The 23,174-nt window shown below is 34.8% G+C and overlaps 1 protein-coding gene across 1 annotated transcript in view; it reads left to right on the top strand.

Moving 5' to 3' along the window:
* The window catches only part of LOC101976043 (phospholipid-transporting ATPase ABCA3), a 119,765-nt gene extending 96,959 nt beyond the window's left edge, over positions 1 to 22,806 (top strand). Inside the window, exons 22-31 of the mRNA XM_005323918.3 lie at positions 432 to 648; positions 3,991 to 4,164; positions 7,918 to 8,096; positions 14,445 to 14,570; positions 14,784 to 14,978; positions 16,745 to 16,932; positions 17,595 to 17,765; positions 18,181 to 18,362; positions 22,153 to 22,226; positions 22,608 to 22,806. Of these exons, the coding sequence (XP_005323975.1) occupies positions 432 to 648; positions 3,991 to 4,164; positions 7,918 to 8,096; positions 14,445 to 14,570; positions 14,784 to 14,978; positions 16,745 to 16,932; positions 17,595 to 17,765; positions 18,181 to 18,362; positions 22,153 to 22,226; positions 22,608 to 22,754 (1,653 nt within the window). The 3' untranslated portion in view covers positions 22,755 to 22,806. The remainder of the gene's footprint in view (positions 1 to 431; positions 649 to 3,990; positions 4,165 to 7,917; positions 8,097 to 14,444; positions 14,571 to 14,783; positions 14,979 to 16,744; positions 16,933 to 17,594; positions 17,766 to 18,180; positions 18,363 to 22,152; positions 22,227 to 22,607) is intronic.
* Positions 22,807 to 23,174: the final 368 nt, after the last annotated feature.

The raw sequence follows: 23,174 nt of genomic DNA, 5'->3' as shown, positions 1-23,174 counted from the left end.
GGATACTAACCCAAAACAAGGGAGATTGGGGAAGGCAATAATAGAAATTCATTGGATTAGACAAAGGGAAATAAAAGGAAGAGAGAGTGAAGGGAAGTGGGGAAAGACAGTAGAATTAATTGGATATCACTTTCCTAGCCTTGTATTTGAATATATGACCAGAGTAACTCTGCATCATGTACAACTACAGGAGTGGGATCCCAAATAGAATAAGCTATATATTCTATGTACATATAACATGTATGTGTAATTTGCCAAAATAAGTTCTACTATCATATATAAATAAAAAGAAGAAAAAAAGGAAGATTGACTAAATAAGTACTACCATGCTAAATAAAGGCAATCTTTGCTCTTTCCTTCTTTGAATATTTTGACCTGATTTCCTTTTTTATTTGCTCTTTACCTTTGCCTTTGTCCCCTCTGTATTTCAGGGACTGTTCAAATATTGCAAAGTTGATATTTATGTCATGGATTACCACTTACTGGAAACAATGCTCATACTCACACTGTATGGCTGGTCTGCCATTCCCCTCATGTACCTGATGAGCTTCCTGTTTTCTAGAAGTTCTTCTGCCTATATCAAACTTATTCTGTTCAACTTCGTCTCGGGCACTTTTACTGTCTTCATAGATGGAATATTAAGAGATGGTAAAAAAGGACTTCACAAATTTTCCCCTTCCCCAGAACACAGCAGTCAATAAATGAGCAGTTGATTTACAGATACATAAGAACGTTGGTAGACAATTAAGTTCTAGGTTTTTTGAAAAATCCTGCACTTAATGTAAGTCAATAACTTTATTAGGAGTGCCTATGATAGTTCAAGCATTGTGCCTCATTTAGTATCCTCATATTGAAGTAATGGTTTTGAAACTGAGCTTCAGGTCCTTGGATATGATGCCTCCTCTCTATCCCCAACTCAGTAGCTCTAGCACATGACTTAAATAATCTGTTTGGGGAGATTTTAGGTGTATTAGTCCCTGAAACTCATTTTCAAGAAAGAAAGAAAGAAAGAGAGAAAGAGAGAGAAAGAAAGAAAGAAAGAAAGAAAGAAAGAAAGAAAGAAAGAAAGAAAGAAAGAAAGAAAGAAAGAAAGAAAGAAAGAAAATCTTTTCTTCTTATAGAGGCCAGTTTTCAGAAAGTTAGAAGAAATTATATCTCAAATATATTAGAGTATTACTATCTTTAAAAAATATTATCTCTTGATTCTGTGTTATTTGGAGTGAGGGATGAATTGAGAAGAATCTTGAGTTTGGGGGGGAAGACCTACAATTCCATTCAGGGAATGTTCTATGGTGTGACACTTCCTCATTAATTCAATGAAAAGGCACAAGAATCTGAACAAGAGAATAATAATTTTCAAAAAGATAAAAAATTGTGTATTCACCTGACATACATATACACTTAGTTATATATATAATATATAGCTATATAACTATAACTACATAACTATATATAACTATATATATATACATGCCAGTCTTTCTTCCTTCCTTTCCTAGTTTCTGCAGGATTCTTAAATTTGTATTTCCTCACTTGCCTGCTCTGATCAGGAGATTTGCATATATACTTTGGCTTAATTTCCTTATAAATATGAACTTGAACTAGGTCATACTGTCCATACCAACCTGTTTTTGCAGAGTTCCACAGGCACAGGCTTCCAATCTCATTTCCCTAACCCTTGTTACAAAAAAAAATTCCCTGTATTAATGACAGTCTTGGAAGTAAGAAAAGTAAACAAACACAACCCAAAACAATTATAAATAGAGCCTTGGAAAAATGAAAAGATTTAATAACAGAAAAATTCAGGGACAAAGTTATATTTAGATAGGAGGAATAAGTTCTAGGGTTACATTACACAGCAAGGTGACTATAGCTCATAATAATGCATATTTGTAAACACCTAAAATAGAAGATTTTAAATCTCTCACCAAAAAAAAATTTGAGGTGATGGATATGATAATCATTCTGATTTGATCATTCCACAATGTATATACATGTCAAAACTTTACATTTAATATATATAATTATTATTGGTCAATTTGAAATTAAGCTAAAAATTAAAAAAAATAGTCCAAAGTATCAGAATATTATACACAGTGTAAGTGAGAATTGGTGGATTAAAGATGAATACAAAAGGGACTAGAGCTAGGGCTCAGTGGTAATGCATTTGCCTGGCATGTGTGAGGCACTGGGTTCGATTCTCAGCACCACATATAAACAAATAAAATAAAAGTCTATCAACAACTAAAACAATTTTTTTAAAAGATGAATACAAAAGAAATACACTTAAAATGTCCCATGAGATAAAAAGATAAAAATATGAGAAAAATATAAAATCCATGGAAGACAGAGAAGTTCCAATAGAGTTCAGAAAGTAATAACAGAACACAAAAATGTAGTGTTAAAAAAGACACTGGCTAAGATTGTACACAGTTGTTTACAAACAAATCTTCAGTGGCAAAAGGCAACTCATTGGATACAACATCATAAGACTTCAGAACACCAAGGTTAAAGAGAAGACTTCTGAGGCAGCCAGAGAAAAAAGTTGAATAGGCATGTTTAAATATCCAATGTAACCACAAAATATTTTTTAAAGTTTAACTTTAAAACATAAATGACCAATGCAGAAGAAAAAATAATTTTAAAAACTAAATCACATCTAAACTACAAAGAAGGGATAAAAATAAAGTAGAAAAATCTGAATAAATAAATAAATAATATGATAATAACAACCTACAAAATTAATAAAGTCAAATAACAGCAAAACATGCCCATTAAATAAATGGCAAGACTGCCATTCTGGACTTCCCCAACCCCCACATTGGCAACAAGCCCCCAGCTTCATGCTACTTATGGGAGGCACAGTAAAAAAAATAAAGATAGAGAAAGTAAAAGAATGGCAAGCACTATGCTACAAAAATACTCATAAAAATAAAACTCAAGTGATTTATCAATAGAAGAAATATTTAGAATTAAAAAATAATATAATTATGCTATAGCTAAAGTAAGAAATTGTATAGCCTTAACTAATCAATAAATTTTAAAAGTTGGGAAAAACACCCAGCATTGCATATTCAAAGAAAGAATGGTGAACATTAAAAAATAGGGAGTTAGCAAGGATGGTGGAATGTGATGGTCATCATTATCCAAAGTACATCTATGAAGACATGAATTGGTGTGAACATACTTTATATACAATGAGACATATGAAAAATTGTGCTGTATATGTGTAATAGGAATTATAATACATTCTGATGTCATTCATTTTTTAAAAATCAATTAAAATTTTTTTTAAAAGACAAATATTAACCAAATAGAAAGTGAATATATATAGCTGGCCAGGGTGGTGTACACCTGTCATCCCAGGGACTAAGGAGGCTGAAGTAGGCAGATCACAAGTTCCAGACCATCCTCAGCAACTTAAAGAGACCTTGTCTCAAGACAAAATAAAGGGGTCTGACATATGGTTTAGTGGCAGAGGGCCTCTGAATTCAATCCCCAGAACTGCCCCCCAACACACACACAGACACACACACAGACACACACACACACACACACACACACACACACAGTACTCTGATTTGACCATTCCACAATGTGAATATACAATAGAGAGTACTAACTAAGCCAGACTAACAAAACTGTTACACTTTTATAAAGATGCAGTTTACTAATTTAAGAAGAATTAGAAAATTTGAATTGTACTACAAGCATTCAAGTGACTAATGGTTCAAATTTATGTCCATAAAGAAAACAAAAGCCTAGATGGCCATACTTCACCCAAAAAAAAATCAGAATTCTGTAATTATCAGCAAAACCTCTTATCACCAAGTATAAACTATTTAAAAAACTGTTTAGGAAGTAATTACTTTTCTTCAAAGATAATCTGGTTTTTAATTTCCTGAGTTTGGTTGGATCATTACTGGGGGATTTTTTATCTTAGGGATAGTTTATTTTCTATTATGTAACCTACTTTTATCATAATTTTAGGAACATCAACTAACTTGTCTAATGGCACCAGAAAATTCATACGTAATTCATTTCTGCTCTTTCCCAATTATAACCTTGGGAAATGCATCAGTGACTATACTGTTATCTACCATATGAAGATACTGTGCACCCAAAAAAAGAATATTCACAAATTCTTAAATTGTAGTAAAGAAAGTAAGTATCTTGAGGATCTCTATAAATATCTATGAAATTAACCTTGGGTTCCGACCACAAAGCATGTATAAATCTGTTGTTCATTCAAGGAGAGAGGACACATGTTTGGTACATGTGTCATTTTTCAAGCCAAGGAAAACTTCTAAAATATAGTAAAACTTCAAAAGCATATCAAGGTAATTTTAAAATAATTATCAGGTAGAGAATAAGAGCTACTAATAATCAACCATCTATTAGTATAACTTTTTTAAAATATTTATTTTTTAGTTGTAGCTGTGTAAAGGTCGGGTGAGCATTGGAGGAAGAGACCACCAAGAGACTGTCTCATGCAGCAGCAAAGGGTTTATTGGGGGTCCAGCATGCTGGGGCTCAGAGCTCACTTGAATAGAGCAGAGAGCCCTGGGAACAGCTTAAGCAGAGCTTATATACTTTCCTTGGAGAGGGCAGGGACTTCACATACAGCATAGCCAATCATTGCATGGTTTCTGGGAGGGGTTGTTTTCGTAGAGCAACCAGATGGTCAGGGGAGATTTCAACATACATTTAGTGGGCATTTCTGGGAGTTGTTTTCAACTTCTACATGAGTTTCAGGTTCCAGGAAAACAGAACTTCTTACATTCTTAACCTTTTCAGTTGAACACAATACCTTTATTTTATTTATTTATTTTTATATGGTGCTGAGGATTGAACATAGGGCCTTGCCTGTGCTAGGTGAGCACTCTACTACTGAGCCACAACCCCAGCCTAGTATCACTTTTTGAAATATCAGTTTTTAATTTAGTGCTGATATAGAGAATACAGCTCAGAGGTCATTTTTGCATGTCGTATTTGCTAAATTATTTTAATAATTTAATGTAGATTACTTTAATTAATGTATTCAAAGCATACACATATACAAATAGTGTATTTCTTTTCCAATCCATATTGTAGATGTTTCTTGTTCTTGATTTACTGCTTGTCAGACAGATACTGAAAGAATGAACAAGGCTCGTCATCAGAGAAAATGCCCATTTATTGAGGAACAGCTCTGCATATTTATAGCCAGGGGTGGTTTGACAGTTATGACAGTTTAACAGTTTAATGGTTTGACAGTTGGTACGGGGATGTTTTCTGATTGGTGGGTAAGGATCATGTGAGTCAGCAGGGCTAGTCTGATTGGTGGGTATGGATCATGTGAGCCAGCCGGGCTAGTCTGATTGGTGGGTAAGGATCATGTGAGCCAGCAGGGCTAGTCTGATTGGTGGGTAAGGATCATGTGAGCCAGCAGGGCTCACCATTGGATGGCTCTCTTGGGGGATGGGGAAGTTAGTCTTTGGAGCCAGGGTGACTCCCAACAGATACAATAGTTAAATTGAATCAAAGTGACAATAGACCTCCATTTTCATTCCAATATCAGAATATTGTAATATTCTAGCATTAAGTATGATGTTTATTATAGAAACTTTATAAATTTAAGGAGTTCCTTTTTTTTCCATGTTTGGTTTTTTAAATCACGAAAAAGTGTACAACTTTATCAGATACTTGTTACTGCTTGTATTGAAGTGAGTGAATGATTCTTCTTCTTTGCTCTGTTAAATTACATATATATTCTATTGAATTACATAGTGAATTACTTAGCCTGACTTTGTAATGGCAAATAATTATTAGTCATATGATAAACTGAATAAACCAAACAGTGTTATGATGTATAAATTGTTATACATCAGACTGCTTGCTACTATTAGTAAGGATTCTTACATCTATGTCCATAAAAAATTACATAGATGTAATTTCAGGTAGATTTGTTTTGTTTTGTAAAATATTTATAAAGTTATGGAATAAAAAATATTTAAGAAGTTTTTATTTGGTCAAAAATTTTGTGGAATATTCATTGCAGCTCAATTTACAATAGCTAAGCTATGAAACCAACACAGGTGCCCTACACTAGATGAATGGATAAAGAAAATGTGGTATAAATACACAATGGAATGTTACTCTGCCATAAAGAAGAATGAAATTATGGCATTTGCTGGTAAATGGATGGAATTGAAGGCAATCATGCTAAGTAAAATAAGGCAATCCCCCAAACCAAAACCTGAATGTTGTCTCTGATATATGGATTCTAACTCACAATGGGGAGACAGGGTTTGTTCTTGGAGGCTTACTGAATTGGATGGGGGGAACGGAGGGAAAGCTGGGGAATGGGAATGGGAAAGAGAATGAATTAGACATAACTTTCTTATGTTCATATATGAATACACAACCAGCATAACTGTACGTTATGTACAACCTCAAAATGGAAGTTATTCTCCATGTATATAAGATATGTCAAAACACAGTCTAGTATCATGTGTAACTAAAAAGAACAAATTAAAAAATTTTAAATTTTGTGGAGGAGGATTGGTGTTATTTTTTGTTAAATGATAGAATTCACCTGTGGAAATTGTGTATGGAGATTGTTTTTTGGGAAGGTTTTTTAACTATCGATTGATCTAAGAATAAAGATAGAATTATTGAGTATTTTATGAGGCAAAAGTTTTGGTAGGATCATTCATTACATCTAAATTTTCAAATTAATTGGAGTAAATTTGTTCAAAACATCTTAGAACATTTTTAACATCTGTATTATTGATAGTGATATCCCCATTTTAATGCATAATATTCCTGACTTTTGCCACTTGCCTTTTTTCTTGAGCAATCTTAACAGAAGTTTGTCAGTTTTATTAGTCTTTTCCAAAAAAAGAAAGTTTTCAGCTTTGTTAGTTCTTTTTATTGTGTGTTTGTTTTCTAATTTATTTAGTTATATTCGTTTTCATTTTCTTCTACATTTTACACTTGGGAGATCAGTTTTCTAACATCATAAGATGGGTTCCTACATCATTTATTGTCCATGTGGTTTGGTGTATCAATATTTTTTCCTGATTAGATACTCTGAATGTCTAGCATCTGTGATTTGATGTTTCATTAGTTTGAGAAAAATTTTCATTCATGGAAAGAGAAAACATCCAAGGGAGAAAAATGAAGAAGTTTGAAAAGCAATTATTGGCCCTTGGAGCCTTGATCTTATCTACGAAGCAGGAAACAAATAAGTTAAGGATACTGCAGAACAAAGAGCCTATTATGGAATCAGAAAACAGTTATCTACTCCTCTACCACCTCCACTATCTCCACCATTTCCACCACCTCTCAATTACTCACTTCAGAAAAACAGACATTTATAAAGAAACTGCATTTCATTTTACCAATAAAATAGCTTTCAAAATCTGTCTTTGTTCCAAATATATCATCATCAAAACATAGAATTCCATGAAAACTCACAATTCAAAAACCAAGGAGGCAACTAGTTCTCAAGAAAAACTAGTATAAGAATACACACACAAAAAAAGATTAAAAACAAAACATATAACAAAATTATTTTTTAAGAACCATAGAGGCAACTTACAAATATGCCAGTTTAAAGGTATGGGAGCTAATATGGCAAAATGTTAACAACATTGATACTAGTTAGATGGAGTACCGTTTATTATTGTTTGAATTTCATTTTACATTTGAGAATTTTAGAGATGATAACATAAGGAGAAACAGATTCTCGTAAACAACATAGATTATGATACTGTTCTTTATAAAGTTCAAGGATAATCGCTTCTTACACTCTAAATACTTTGTCTTAGTTTAGCCTAGTGCTTCATTTTATCCTGTATTTCTTCTTCTTTGTTGTTCTCTTCGTCTGTTCATGGTGTCAGTATGATTAGCATTCTCTCTCACTATTCCCAGATACTGAGAAGAATATTTATTCTTTGGAAGAGCATACAATTGGAAAGCATTTGATTATAATGAGTATTGCAGGCTGTCTTTTTATTCTCTTCATTTTCTTTTGTGATAACACTTTGTGGAAATTGAGAACATTTCTCAATAAACATGTTTACTTTGCTATCTACAAGAAATATAAGAAGGTGAGTGATTAAGATGAACTCTAAGAACATTGAAAATTAGGTCTTCAAAATTATGTGTTGATGTGACTACCAGTTACCAGACTCAGTCGCCAAATAAAAGAAAAACTCATCTGCATGAATGTAAATATATAACATTACTGAGGTAAAATTATCTCTAACAAAGTGAATTCTCTTTGATGATCATTTCAAGGGACTAAAGTTTATCTTTATGAATTTTCTGTATTGTTGACTATTTTCTCTTTCATTGATGTTTTGATTATAATTTCCTTTATATTTGTCCTCTCTTAGAAGCCTTAATTCACAGCTTTTAGGTTTCTCCTCATTTCTAAATAAGTATTTAAAACTAATCATTCCCTAAAACCACTACTCTAGCTATGCCCTTAAATTCTGATGTATTATTTTTATTTTTTAATTGAAAAAAATTATATGTGTATTTAAATGTATAGCTTGATGGTTTGATATACATGGTGGAATAAGGTTTAGTTAAGCTTGTTAATATATTCAATATCTCATATATTTATCTTGTGGTGAGAACATTTCAAATCTACTCCTCTAAGTATATTCTTTCTTAAGTTGATTTTAATTGAAAAATAATAATTGTGTGTTTTAAGGGATACAGTGTAATGTTTTGATATGTTTACAGTGGAATGATTAATTCAAGCTAAAGCATTTAAGATATACATTTTTAGTAATTTTGAAATATATAATAGTCAACATTCAGTGTGTGATAAGAAACAAAGCTTATTGCTCACATCTAACTGAACCTTTGCTCAGCTTTTCTTACCCCACAAGCCTCTGATAGCCATCGTTCTGCTCTTTACTTCTATGAGTTTAATGCTTTTAGAATCCACATATAAATGAGGTCATGCCATATTTGGCTTTTCATATCTGACTTATTTCACTTGACATAATATCCTCTAGATTCATCCATGTTGTTCCAAATGACAGGATGTCCTTTTTTTAAAGGCTAACTATCATTTCATTATGTATTTAACCACATTTTGCTAATCATACATCTTTTGATGAATACTTAGGTTGATTCAATATTTTGGCTATTGTGAATAGTGCTATCATGAACATGAGAGTGTAGATATTTACAGAGGGATGATTTCATTTTCCTGGGATATATACCCAAAAGAGGGATTGCTTGGTCATATGGCAGTTCTATTTTAAACTTCCATACTATTTTCCATAATGGCTGTGTTACCAGAGTCTTAGATCAGAGGCCCAATTCAGGGGGTCCCAACAAATCAGGTCTGGGCACTCACCCCATAAACCAAATGGAAAAAGTAATGGTGACAAGAGGGAAAGGAATTTTTTAATAGGTACAGCTACACAATGAAGACAAAAGTGACCAGCATTTCTGGGGTACTAGTGTGAGCATCCACATTACATAGAGAGGGGGACCAGAAATATAGAGTCAAGTAGTCTTGCCCAAGCTGATCATGATCTCAGGACTAGTCAGGTAGGACCTTGTTGGTGATAAGAAAGTTGCTGTTTCCTGGGGGATAGTTTCAACTCATCACTAGATGTTTATCTATCGGACTTGCTTCTGGAATTCAAGGTAACTCAGAGCAAAGGAGACAAATGCAAAATGAAGATGCCACTTTTCCCCCTGTTTTCCATTACCCATTGGACATTTGCAGGTTCAAATGAAGAGTCAATGTTTTTAGCCAAAGCAACCTACCTCTAAGTCTTTGTTATACCTGTACTTATTTATATTCCCACCAACAGCATACAGGGTTCCCTTCACAACATTTCCAACACTTGCTATATGTTGTGTTTTTTATGATAGATATTGTGTGTGGGTCAGGAGTTATCTCATTGTGGTTTTCTTCATTTTGTAAATTATTGAATTATAGTTATGCATAATATAGCATTCATTTTGACATAATTCTTGCAACTTTGGAATATAATTTGCTTCAATAAGATCTCTAATAATTTCCTTTTTCTCCTGTCCTCCCTTCCCACGTTCATTTTACTTTACTGGTCTTCCTTCTATTTGCTTATAGTTTTTTTTAATTAGTGCTTTATAGGTAAACATAAAGGTGAAATTTACTGTGATATACTCTTACATGCACATAAGATTTGGTCAATTTCATTCCACCATTCTTCCCTGTTCCCTTCCCTCCTCTCTCCCTTTCAATCCCTCTCCTTTCCATTTTGTTGTTTCCTCTGCTGTGCAGACCTTTTTTGTTTATCATAGTCCTGTTAGTTTTTTTGCTTTTGTAGCCTGATTTTTTATGTAATATTTTTATGTAATCATTTTTTTTATAAAATGCTGTTATCCTATTGGGCCTCTCTAGTTAGTTTCAGATGATTTTCTCTTATTGATCCCGGGATTTTCTCCTTATCTTTGAACTTCAGCATTTTTACTGATATGTTTTTATATGGATATCTTTATGTTTATCTCACTTGGTTTTCCTTAAGCTCCTTGAATATATAATATTTTTCATTATATTTAGAAGTTTCCAGCTAGTACTTTTTTAAATATTTGCTAGTTTATTGTTTAGCAACCAGCTCAAATATTTTAGTAAACTCTGGTTCCCTTGCGGTGTGAAGCCTGTGATAGTCCTCAGAGGGTGTGGGCCTAGGCATGGGCACAAACACCCTGAAATGGCAGTGAGGTTTTTAGGGCTCTTTTTTACTATGTCTTTCATGACCACACCCAGCTGTTGAACTCCACTAATTGCTGACTGAATTTGGTATGGTTTTCAACAATGCACTAGGGCATGATTTTCCAAGTACTGATCCAATTTACTGATCATCTTTGGAGAAGTAGTTAAGGTCAATGAATAAATTTCATTGCTATCCCAAGAGAATTCTTTATATATCCTCTCTGGTAAAATAGCTAGCCTGAGCTTTAATTTTTTTTTTTTTGCTTTAAATTTTTAAAATTTTATTTATTTATTTTTATTTTAATTAGGTATATATGACAGCAGAATGTATTTTGATTCATACATGTACCTAGGATAATATGTCCACTATCTTTCCTACCCCCATGCACCCTCCCTCCTCTCCCACCTCTTTGCCCAATCAAAGTTTCTCCATTTTCCCCATGCCTCCCACCTCCCTGTTATGTGTCAGTTTCCACTTATCAGAGAAAACTTTTGGCCTTTAGTTTTTGGGGATTGGCTTACTTTGTTTAGCATGATATTCTCCAGCTCCATCCATTTAACTGAAAATGCCATAATTTTATTCTCTTTTAATGCTGAGTAATATTCCATTATGTATATATGCCACAGTTTTTATCCATTCATCTATTGAAGGGCATCAAAGTTACTTCACAATTTAGTCATTGTAAATTGAGCCGCTATAAACATTGATGTGGCTGCATTACTATAGTATGCTGATTTTAAGTCCTTTGAGTAGACTGAGGAGTAGGATAGCTGGGTCAAATGGTGGTTCCATTCCAAGTTTTCTAAGGAATCTCCATAATGCTTTCCAGATTAGTTGCACCAATTTGAAGTCCCATCAGCAATGTATGAGTGTGTCTTTTCCCTCACATCCTCACCAACACTTATTGTTGTCTGTATTCTTGATAACTGCCATTCTGAAGGGAGTGAGATGAAATCTTGGAGTAGTTTTGATTTGCATTTCTCTAATTATTAGATATTGAACAGTTTTTCCAATATTTGTTGATTGAATGTATATCTTCTTCTGAGAAGTATCTGTTGAGTTCCTTAGCCCATTTATTGATTGGGTTGTTTGTATTTTTGGTGTTGTTTTTTGAGTTCTTTATATATCCTGGAGATTAGTGTGTGTGTGGCAAAAATTTGCTCCCAAAATGTAGGCTTTCTGTTCACCTCATTGATTGTTCAGTTTGCTTAGGAGCAGTTTTAGATTGAATCCATCCCATTTATTAAGTCTTGATTTTATTTCTTGTGCTTTAGGAATCTTGTTAAGGAAGACAGGGCCTAATCCAAAATGATGAAGATTTGTGCCTACTTTTTCCTCTATTAGGTGCTGGGTCTCTGGACTAATTCCTAGGTCCTTGATCCACTTTGAGTTGAGTTTTTTGCATGGTGAGAGATAGGGGCTTATTTTCATTTTGCTGCACATGTATTTCCATTTCTCCCAGCACCATTTGTTGAAGAGGCTATCTTTTCTACAGTGCATGTTTTTGGCACCTTTGTCTAGTATGATATAACTGTATTTATATGGTTTTGTCCCTGTGTCTTCTATTCTGTAGCATTTGTCTACATGTCTATTTTAGTGCCAATAGCATGCCATTTTTGTTACTATAGCTTTGTAGTATAATTTAAGTTCTGGTATTGTGATGCCTCCTGCTTCACTCTTCTGGCTAAGGATTGCTTTGACTATTCCAAATGAATTTATGATTTTTTAAATTTCTATAAGGAATGAAATTGTCATTTTTATTGGAATCACATTGAATCTGTATAGCACTTTGGGTAGTATGGCCAAATTCATTTATTTTTTTATTGTGGTACTGAGTGTCAAACCCAATACCTCACCCATGAGAGGCAAGTACTCTACCACTGAGCCCCAGCCCCCATGCTTTAGATTTTATCTCTTTTAGTCATTGTAAATTGAGCCACTATAAACATTGATGTAGCTGCTTTCCACATCAATGTTTATAGCAGCTCAATTTACAAGCATTGTAATTGCTTAATTGCTTTCTACCAAAATCTCCATTACTGATCAGAGCATCCTTAGGTTGTAACTTTCCCATGCTGTTTCAAATAAAGTAAATTACACTGGATAGAGCAAAGGAATTCTGTTTGACAGCCTAACTCTCCTCACTAGGCAAAACTGGTGGTTCAGATATGGGACAGTAATACAATGGGACTTCAGTATTCCTACCAACTTAATAGGTTTTCTTGAATAAATTTTTCTCCATTTACATTACAGTACATCCTTAGATCATTTCAAAAAACTTTAAGTGATCATATGTTAAAATAACTTTCAGCAGTTTCACTGGAGCACAAATTCACAGATCTCTAATATTGCCATTCTGAAAGTCTCAAATATTTTCCATGTGAAGTGTTACTGACTGTTTCTCTCTCATGTTTAGATTGTTCTTAGCTATAGCTTCAGTTTTTCATGAGGTGTCTGATTTGGGAAAAATAACAATAAGCTATGTATTCCTGACTTCTTAAACTGAAAAGAGAAATAGTCAATTTGTTCTGAAATTATTGGACAAAGCACTTTTGAAAATTATGCCAAATTTCTTTTCTAACATCTTGGTATTTGTTTTTTTCAGAGGCTACTTGGTCTAATCAAGAGTATTTATATCTGTAACATTTATCTAAAAATATCATCCACTGGGTCCAAATAGGCCTTGCTGATGTTTTTTTTAGTTCCCATTCCTTTTAACTTTTGGCAAGTTTATTTATGATTACAAATGCATTACTTTAACTTTCCTGACTCTCTTGAGATGGCTTCTTTTGTAAGTATCCACGTGGTAAAATCATTTCTCTGAATTCTTTGAATTCTATATTTCAGAGATTTTAAAGTATACATAGTAGCATGTTAATTTACACTTTTGGGGAGATACAGGAGATTTAACCAAGGTGACACTTAACTATGCCACATCCGCAGCCCTTAAATTTTTTTTATTTTGAGATAGGGTCTCACTAAGTTGCTTAGAGCCTCACTAATTTACTGAGGCTGACCTCAAACTTGCAACCATCCTCTTGCCTCAGCCTCCCAAGTTTCTGGAATTATAGACATGTACCACCACACCTGGCCAATTCACACTTTTTCTACCATGTGAATAGCTTTTCCCTCTCTGGTCGCCACCTTCATTTCATAACTTAGTTAAGTTGTTGATGAGATTCAGGAAGTTTCTTTGAAATTAATCAAACCTTTTTAGAGCATCACATGACTAAATCAACCAGGGTCACTCCAGGTGAATTTTGGCTGACTAAATAAAGACTCAGTCACAGAAAGTAACTTTTTGGGTTCAGGGACCAGTCCTCAGCCACAGCTCCCAGAAGGGGACAAGACAGGCAAGAAAGAGAGTGAGGAACAAGTTCCGAACCATTTTATTGGAGAGAAGCCATTCAAAAGAGGCAAGGAGTCAGGTTTTAGGTGGTTGAGTCTAGCATCGTAATAACTTGTGGATCAGGAGGTTGACTGACATCTTGGAAGGCCATGCTCATTTCTCATGCATTGTGTGGGGATCAAAGGCAGAGCAAGAGAAAGGGATACATACATGCATAGCCCAGACAGAGCAGTCTACTTTGTGTGCTCAGAATGCTCACAGCTCCCAGACACAGCCCATGGCTGGCTCGCCACACCTTCTATTTTAAAATCTTTAATAGTATTTCTTGGTTTAGATTTCATGAAGCCATTCAGTTTATGATTCTTGTCTTAAAAATATAGGGTATAATTTCCAAGGAATTATCTGGAGAATCTCCAGATAAAGATGTAGAAGATGAGAGAAAGAGAATTCTGGAGCATTCTAAAGAGTTGATGAATTCCCCAGTGCTTATTAAGGAACTCACAAAGGTAAATCATTCAACAGCCAAAATATTCTGTCTTCATAGCTCCCTGAGAGCATGCCATTGGTGTCAAGGACTCGCTGTGGTTCTTCAGCATCTATGTGTATTCTACCAAGATAGTTCTCAGGAAACTGTCTGAGGTAGTGGCCCATAGGTCTAAGGTATTTATTGAATTTGACCTATAAATATTCTTTACTAGTATTTTCTGAATTTTTTTTAGATATACTTTACATATCCAGTAATTCTGGCTGTGAAAAATATTTCCCTGGAAGTCCAAAGGCAGGAGTGCTTTGGATTACTTGGATATAATGGAGCAGGTAAAACAAGTACATTCCAAATTTTGACTGGAGAGCAGAGTCCTACCTCTGGGGATGTGTTTATTGATGGCTTTAGCATCACCAAAAATATACTAAAGGTAAGATTATATTACAGTATAAGATGACTTATGGGTGCAAGTTAACAGGCAGATGGCTAGGGATAATAGATGATGATCCTGGTGGATATTGTATTGAATTCTGAAAAGAGAAAATTTTGAAGAGAGAATGAAGCAATTAGAGCATAACTTACAACAAGAGTGTCTTTTATGTCTTTGAAATTATTGGAATAAAAGGCAAAATTCTCTCAACAGTGCATCTAACATATGCCAAACAAGGTATGGTAAGGGTAGAGAGACTGGGCAGAAGAAGATTTTCTGCAATTCAGTTGCAGCTAAGCCCATGATCAATATTACTAAGGGCTCTGAAGCACTATGTCACTTTTCAGTGTGATGGCAAATCAAAGCAGGGTCTATCTTTTAGATAGTATCTAAATACAAATACTACCCTTTGTATTCCTGTATCAGCTAGTCATTGGCTAAACATGCCATCTAGAAGATGGCTCATCACTTTGGGAAAAAGCTAAGTGTGGTGAGAATTTCAAGAAGAAGAAAGTGGTCAAATTTCAAATGCTAGGAAATCTGAGGAAAGCCTGAATAGTGTACTAAATTATTGAATATAGAGCATTTCATCAATGAGGGTGTCGAGAACAATCCAAATTTCTTTTCTAACATCTTGGTATCTGTTTTTTTCAGAGGCTACTTGGTCTAATCAAGAGATTCATATCTGTAACATTTATCTAAAAAGATCCATGGGGTCCAAATAAGTCACTCCTCTACATCCCAAGCCCCCCCCCATCAGGTCTTTTTACAGGGAAAATTTCAGTTTATTGTTTTTTTTTCCTTTGGGTGGGTCATATTTTCTGTTTCTTTGTATGCTAGTGAGTTTTTATTGAAAATTGGACTTTTGAATCTGATAATGGGTAACTCTAGGGATAATATTCTCCTACTGAATAATATTCTCCTGCTGGTTTCCTGTCAGTTTTTTAGTTGTCATTGTTTTTTATTGTTCAGGTTTTATTGTCCAAGGCTCATTCTGTGCTTGGATTCAGCCCAAAATACAAATTTAGGGCAATATGGTCTTTTCTGAGCCTGTCTATACATTTCCCTGAACAGAGGTATCACCTTCTAATTTTATTTATTTATTTAAGTTTTTTAAAGGATGAAAAGAGAAAAATGAAGATGAGAGTGCAGAGATTCCTTTAAGTCCACTGGAATTTATTTTAGCCCACTAGAGATTTGGGAAGCTTGAACTATGCCAGGATTAGGGGCATGAATAATCTAGTCGATGTAAATTCAATATTTGTTTAAATTCACAACTTTTCTCTGGCTACTTTAGTGATCTGAGTGCAAATCAGCAAAAGGGTTTGACCAATTCCTGAAGCAACACTCATTTTAGTCTCCTATTTGTGGAGCATTGCTTTGAGTTCAGCCTGATGTGGAACAAGATGTGCACATGGCTGTGCAGATCGAGCAGTGTAAAGTCATCCATGGTAGCCATGCCATTTGGAACTCCTGATTGAGGAGGGGAGCATCTCAGTTTTCAATACTATTTCAAATTGAGTAGGCACTGAAATTTTATTTTTAACTTCTTCATCTTCAAGATCATTAATACTGTTTAAAGGAAACTATTATTATAGTGTTCTATATTTGGCCCAAGAGCCATACTTTGGTAGCCCTTCAGAAAAGAAAAATTCTTGGTAGGACTCTTAGAAGCATGACCTGGAGGACTGCAGGTATTTCTCATCCATGGATGTTCAGTAGGATGGATGATGTAGGTTTTTACTTAAAGTAATTCTTATAATTAGGTGAAGTCAAGAATTGGCTATTGTCCTCAATTTGACGCTTTGCTGGAATACATGTCTGGTCGGGAAATAATGATCATGTATGCCAGAATATGGGGAGTTTCTGAGCACCAGATTCATCTGTATGTGAACAAACATTTGAGCTCATTGGAATTGGAGCCACATGCTGACAATATTATCAGGACCTACAGGTAAACCATTGTGCTGCTTTGTTGTTGTTGTTGTTGTTGTTGTTAATGATGCTGCTAATCTTGAAGTGTTTCTCCTCTGTGTTCCTGATATTTGAAATGAATAACCACAGCTCCACCTATGTTCCTGTATCACAGTTACTAATTGTGAAACTGTCTAATGCCCTACTAGATTTTAGTTTCAAGTAAAAAGGCAGATGCATCAAGTTCCACATTTTCTCTTTGCAGAGATGAAACTCAAAATCCTAGTTCTATTTGATTTGCAGCTCTGAACCTCAAGAGGGAGCATCTTATTCCTAGTGTTCCTATGGTTCTTTGTCTTCTAAACAAAAGAGGAATATAGGCCTTATGATTAATGGTGGGTTTATGTACCTGGGAAACCATGATAACCTAAGAATGAGTAAATAAATGTTGTTGATAATGCTGCCCAAATCAGATACATAAAAGTCACTCCTCTACATGTCAAAATAAAATGAACACACACACACACACACACACAATCTAAGGTTGGACTTGCTGCATTGTTAATCATCACAGTGGATGTTCATATTAAATATTTGTTGAATCTCTCAGCATTTGGGATATTTGTGCTAAGTATTTTCCTAAATAACTGATATATATAGTCTCTTCTTCTACTTTCTATCCCTGCTCCTTGGACCATGAAGTGGAGGAAACAAACGTAGGTTGAGCACTGCTATTGCCATAATGGGAAAGTCCTCAGTCATCTTTCTGGATGAGCCATCTACTGGTATGGACCCAGTAGCCCGACACCTGCTCTGGAACACAGTGACAAAGACACGTGAAAGTGGAAAAGCTATCATTATAACCTCCCATAGGTCTGTGTGGCTCATTGAGGGGCTTGGTTAAGGCTGGAAGGAGTTGTAGTGGCTCTAGAAGAAATTATTTGGGGTCAGGAATATGGGATGGTAAACTTGCAAATGTATATGAGCTTCTCTTTAGGAATTAGGATTCATTTTAATTCTAATGAGTGGAATGGCTAAGAATTTTTAGTATGTTGAAGACTCCAGAGTAGGCAGAAGACAGGAAATTTCAGAAGATGTTACATTTGAGAATTGGGTAATACTATTATTTATCATTTTTTAAAAATACACTTTCCAGTTATGAGCTTGATGATTGGTAGGCTCAAATTCTGATTGCAAATAGAATCACAAAATCTTGACTGTTTCAACCCTATGTCCTCCAAAGGAAAACTGTTTAGCCTTACATTATTCTGCTCTCTTATTTTACAAGCATGGAGGAATGTGATGCCCTTTGTACCAAGATAGCCATCATGGTGAAGGGGAAACTTATGTGCTTGGGCAGCCCTCAGCACCTCAAGAACAAGTTTGGTGATATTCATATCCTGAAAGTCAAGGTCAAGACTGAGGATAAATTAGAGGATTTTAAATATTTCATCAAAATGACATTTCCAGGTAAATGCAGTTGCTTTAACTTTGTTAGAGATGTGTTAAATCATATTTGTTGTTCTCACCATGCATATGATTTATGTCTTCAACATCAGTTTTGTGCAAGTTATTGACATCTGTAAGAATAGAGATCAGAAAATATATAAAATAGATTGTAGAACAGAGTGGAGAACATGTGGAAAAATAATCATCTCAGCATTGGTCATAGTTATTATGATGTGCCTATGAAAATCTATGCAGATAGACATGTACATCAAGAATTAAATATTCAATAATTCATTCATGCAACAAATATTTTTGAATACTCATTAGTACTAGAGTTCTATTTGATGTGGTATCTAAATCTCCACAAAGAAAATTATGACCAGAAAACCTCATTTACCATAAACTGTCCTAGCAACTTGTAGACGCAAGCACTTTTACAAGAATATGGTTTGAGACACATTTTTAAGTGTAAAGTAGTGGTCATCTAGTTCATCTGTAATTAGTCCTTGAGCAAATAGTATTGAAATATGACAGAATTTTAAAAAATTAACTAATACTAAATCTATACATAAATATTAATATCTAAAATGAAGAAAGAGGACCCACTTATTCTATTTTTATAGAATGAAGCACTGCCCCCAAAATATAGCCAGTTAAGATCTTTAAATTAAAAGTAAATAAATAAGGAATAAATGTTATAAGCAAAAAGGCAGCCAGAATGTACTCTTCTAAAAAGGTCTTGCCAGAGGATTCAGAATTTTTAAAATGAGTCCACACAATCTCAAGGAAATTTAATTGATTGTGTATTATTTTTTCATGCACAAGTAAGATGATTCCATTTCTGCAGTGAGAAAGATTACATCTCCAAGAAACACTTCTGGTAAACCTAAATAAGAAATTGGTAAAATTAAACAAGATATCTTTAATGCAAAGTTAGAGAAACAAAGATAAGAAAATTCTTTAACAGCCAAAAAAGAAAATAGGAAAAGCAAGAAAGAAAAAAAAATAAGTTAATGGTGAACTGAAACATGAGAGTGAGCAGTAAGAAACAGATCCCAAAAGACTCTGAGAAAGGAATCCTATAGCTATGAAGATAAGAATGTTATTTTGTCTGTTCCACCTATTACATAGGTATCTCCTTCCAAAACTATAAGAATATTCATCTCACTTAAACGTGACCAAACATAAGGATTATAATTGAACCCCACAGAAAACTTTGACTAGCAGAAAAGGATAAGAGAAAAACCTAATAAAATAATGAAAACACAGAAGATGTATAATACCACAAAAGAAATAAATCTATTATCTTTCAGTATGAATCTAACAAACTAAAAATAAGATAGATGCCATGAAAGAAAATCCTGAATCATAATTGAAAGGGCTAAGAAATTAGATGACTAGACAACAGAATATTCAAAGACAGCAATAACATTGGAGAGGTTTTTTTAAAGTAAACATTTCATAAATACATAAATATAAAGAACAAATAGCATAGAAGGTACAAGGAAATGGAGACTGGAAAGTAGGAAAACATCAGATAGACATATAGATAAGCATTTGGGAACAAATATGTAAGAAGCAAGGCAATGACAATCCAATCCAAGTACAAAGTAGTCCACAAAGAAGAAAGCAAAGTGATAGAAGAAATATTAAAAGCTAACATTTAAAAAATTTTTCTGAAATAAAGAAGACAAACCTAATACTAGAAGGGTAACTGGACAACTGAGAAATTGACCTAATATCAATACCAAGATAAATATTTTTTTAATAATAACAGGAGAAGGGGAACCTTTGGGTACAAATAAAACGAGCAGGGAAAGAAAGAAAAGGTAAAGAAAATTAGATAGACCTCAGATTCATAGCTAAAATGTTTTGTTAGGAGAAACTATAAGCAAAATGTAAGACAAGGTTTTTATATGCAGCCAAAATGACCTTCAAGAATGAAAGTCACAAAGAGTTATGGACACATAAAAACTCAAGAAATTTTACTCACAAAAAGCCCTTTCTGGAGAATAAACAAACAAAAAATTTCTTTATTCCCTTTTAAATCACTGAAAAAGCTTCTGCATAATCTGTATTGGTGAAGGGCTGGAGTTGTAGCTCAGTGGAAGAGCACTTGCCTGGCATGTGTGAGGAGGCACAGGGTTTGATTTCCAGCACCACATATCAATAAATAAAATAAAATAAAAGTCCATCAACAACTAAAAATATTTTTTTAAAAAGATGTATTGGTGAGTCTTGGATGTCTTTAACTTTAGACCTAAGCTTAAATGAAGGAGTTCTAGGTGAGAGAATATCATAAAATTGAAAAATATTTTAGAAGTGTATATAAAGTAATCAAAAACAAAATATGTGAGAAGTACTATATAGGAATAAAAGAATATTAATGTCCTGATGGCTAAAACTATGGGAGTTGGCTTGGTATGGAAAAGCAGGCCAGCAGTCTGGGAGCCAGCACAGTGTGGGGGATAGTCCAGAGTCTGACTGGTTTGCATTGAGAGTGGTGGGAAGCTTGGAGTGGCAGCCTAGCACCAGGGCCAGCCTAGAAGCTTGGTCTGAAGGTACTGACTTGGAGTCTGGTACTGTGAGGGCCATCAGACCAGCACTTACAGACATAATCTTCATGCTGGCCCCTACAGATACAGGATCAAGGCTAGTACCCACATACTGACATCCCAGCTTGCTCTGGTGCCATGCAGAATCCTGCAGGCCTAGGTTCCAAGACTCCAGCAGACTTGATCTTTAGACCTGACCCAGTTCCAGTCAAGCACCTTCATGTACAATCTTCAGGTGTACACAGTGCCAGGCTAGTCCCTATGTCTCTAATCTACAGGAGAGCCCCTTCAGCCCCAGGATCTAGCAGTCTGTGTATATTCCAGTAGATCCCAGCAATGGACCAGACCTAAGCTCTTAAATACCTCTGTATACCCAGGTCCCAGGTTATATCCCAAGGTGAGATCCCAAGGTTCTAGGAGATAGGCTATTCCTTCTATACTAACCTCTAGGTCTGCATATGCACACCCAGCCTTTAAGCCAGCCCCAGCTTCAGGCACTAGGCCAGCACCTATAATTCTAGACTTCAGGCCACCTTGTAGGAACCCAGGCTCTGCCAGCACCAGGATCCTGATCAGTCCCTGTGACCCCCAGGATCAAAAGGATCCAGGGATCAAGACTACTTCAGTAGACCCAGGTTTTAAACCTATCACAGTAGAATCCAGTGCCAGACTGGATCCCCATAATTGTGTCTCCAAGACCACCACTGTACTCTGGGTCTATAAGCCAGCCACTATAGAGGTAGAAAAATTGTTGGAAAATTTCAAAGCAATTTTATTATTTTAAACATCTCAAAGAAAATATCTCAGTAATTTAGATATAAAAGGAACTTTCCTCAACATATAAAATGTAATCTATGATAAGACCACAGCTAACATCATACTCTACAGTAATAAATTGCAAGCTTTTCCTCTTTTAGGAATTAAAGACAAAACAAGGATGCCCAATCTTGCCATTTCCATTCAACATAATACTGAAAATGGGTCATATCCCATTTATATAAATCCCATCTCTTCACTTGTCCACTTTTTATAATTAAATATATGTGGAAATATTCTAGAATTTAAAAAAAAATCTGAGATCGGGGCCTGGGGCTGTCTCAGAGGTACAGCACTCACCTACCATGTGTGGGGCAATGGGTTCAATCCTCAGCACCACATAAATATAAAATAAAGATATTGTTTCCACTTATAACTAAAAAATAAATATTTTAAAAAATTCTGTGAGATCATTTACCTGTACTATTTTCCTTTCTTAGATAGTATCTTGAAGGAGGAGAATCAAAGGATCCTTAACTACCACCTTCCGAAAAAAGACAATAGCTGGGGAAAGGTGATGATAGAAACCATGCCCTCCTAACACTGCATGTTAAGAGAGCATTAATAATTAAAAGTATTTGGATTCAGTCATGTGGAATGGGACATTGGAGGCTTTAGGCTATTTTTCAAACATTTCTATAGTTTAGTTGCTTTAATTTGTTGTGCCTGAATCCTATTAGTAGTCCATGTTCATCCAAAGAATGGGAACAGATAACTTCTTCCTCTCAGTTCCTCAATTATTTATTTCTTCTACTTACCCCTCTCCCCTTTCCATGGCTTTGGCCTTTACATAAATTTGACAAGAGTTGGGGAAGAGATGGGGAGGCTCCTTTGGGTTGGGGGCTGGAGGGGAGATTGTAATGGTAACTACACATTTGTATTGTTGTCATTGAAGGTATTTGGTGTTTTGGAGAAAGCTAAAGATCGATTCAATTTAGAGGACTATTCCATCAGTCAGATAACCCTGGAACAAGTCTTCCTGGCCTTTGCTAACCCCGTTAGTGGATTAACAGCAGGTGATGATGAAGAACAGGTTCCATGAGACTCAGTTGCAACCAATGACTTGCATGTCTTTCTTCGACTACACCTGTATACATAGAGGGACATTCTTGTGTGTGTGTGTGTGTGTGTGTGTGTGTGTATTGACACAAATATATTTATGTAATAAAGATTTACCTAAGGGAGAAAATGTGTCCCCTTATTTACAGATTTAGATTAGATGCCTATGCGTATAACATGTGCAAATCTAAAGTCATTTGGTGAAATTCCTCTTTTATTTCCTAGGAATAGCCAATAGTAATATTTATCAAGGTAAGTATAAGGACCTATTCCTGAATATTCTGAGTGTTTCAATGAAACATGAAAAGTATCATGTGTTCAGCAGCTGATTATGGATAAGAAAAGCATAAATCATGGAGCAAATCAACATTGTCACAAACGGAAGGTGTACATATACAGATAA

The sequence above is a fragment of the Ictidomys tridecemlineatus genome, chromosome 10 (genome assembly GCF_052094955.1).
Source record: "Ictidomys tridecemlineatus isolate mIctTri1 chromosome 10, mIctTri1.hap1, whole genome shotgun sequence".
Lineage (NCBI taxonomy): Eukaryota > Metazoa > Chordata > Mammalia > Rodentia > Sciuridae > Ictidomys > Ictidomys tridecemlineatus.
The sequence above is the reverse complement of the archived record's forward strand: the minus strand, read 5'-3'. Positions and strand labels throughout refer to the sequence as shown.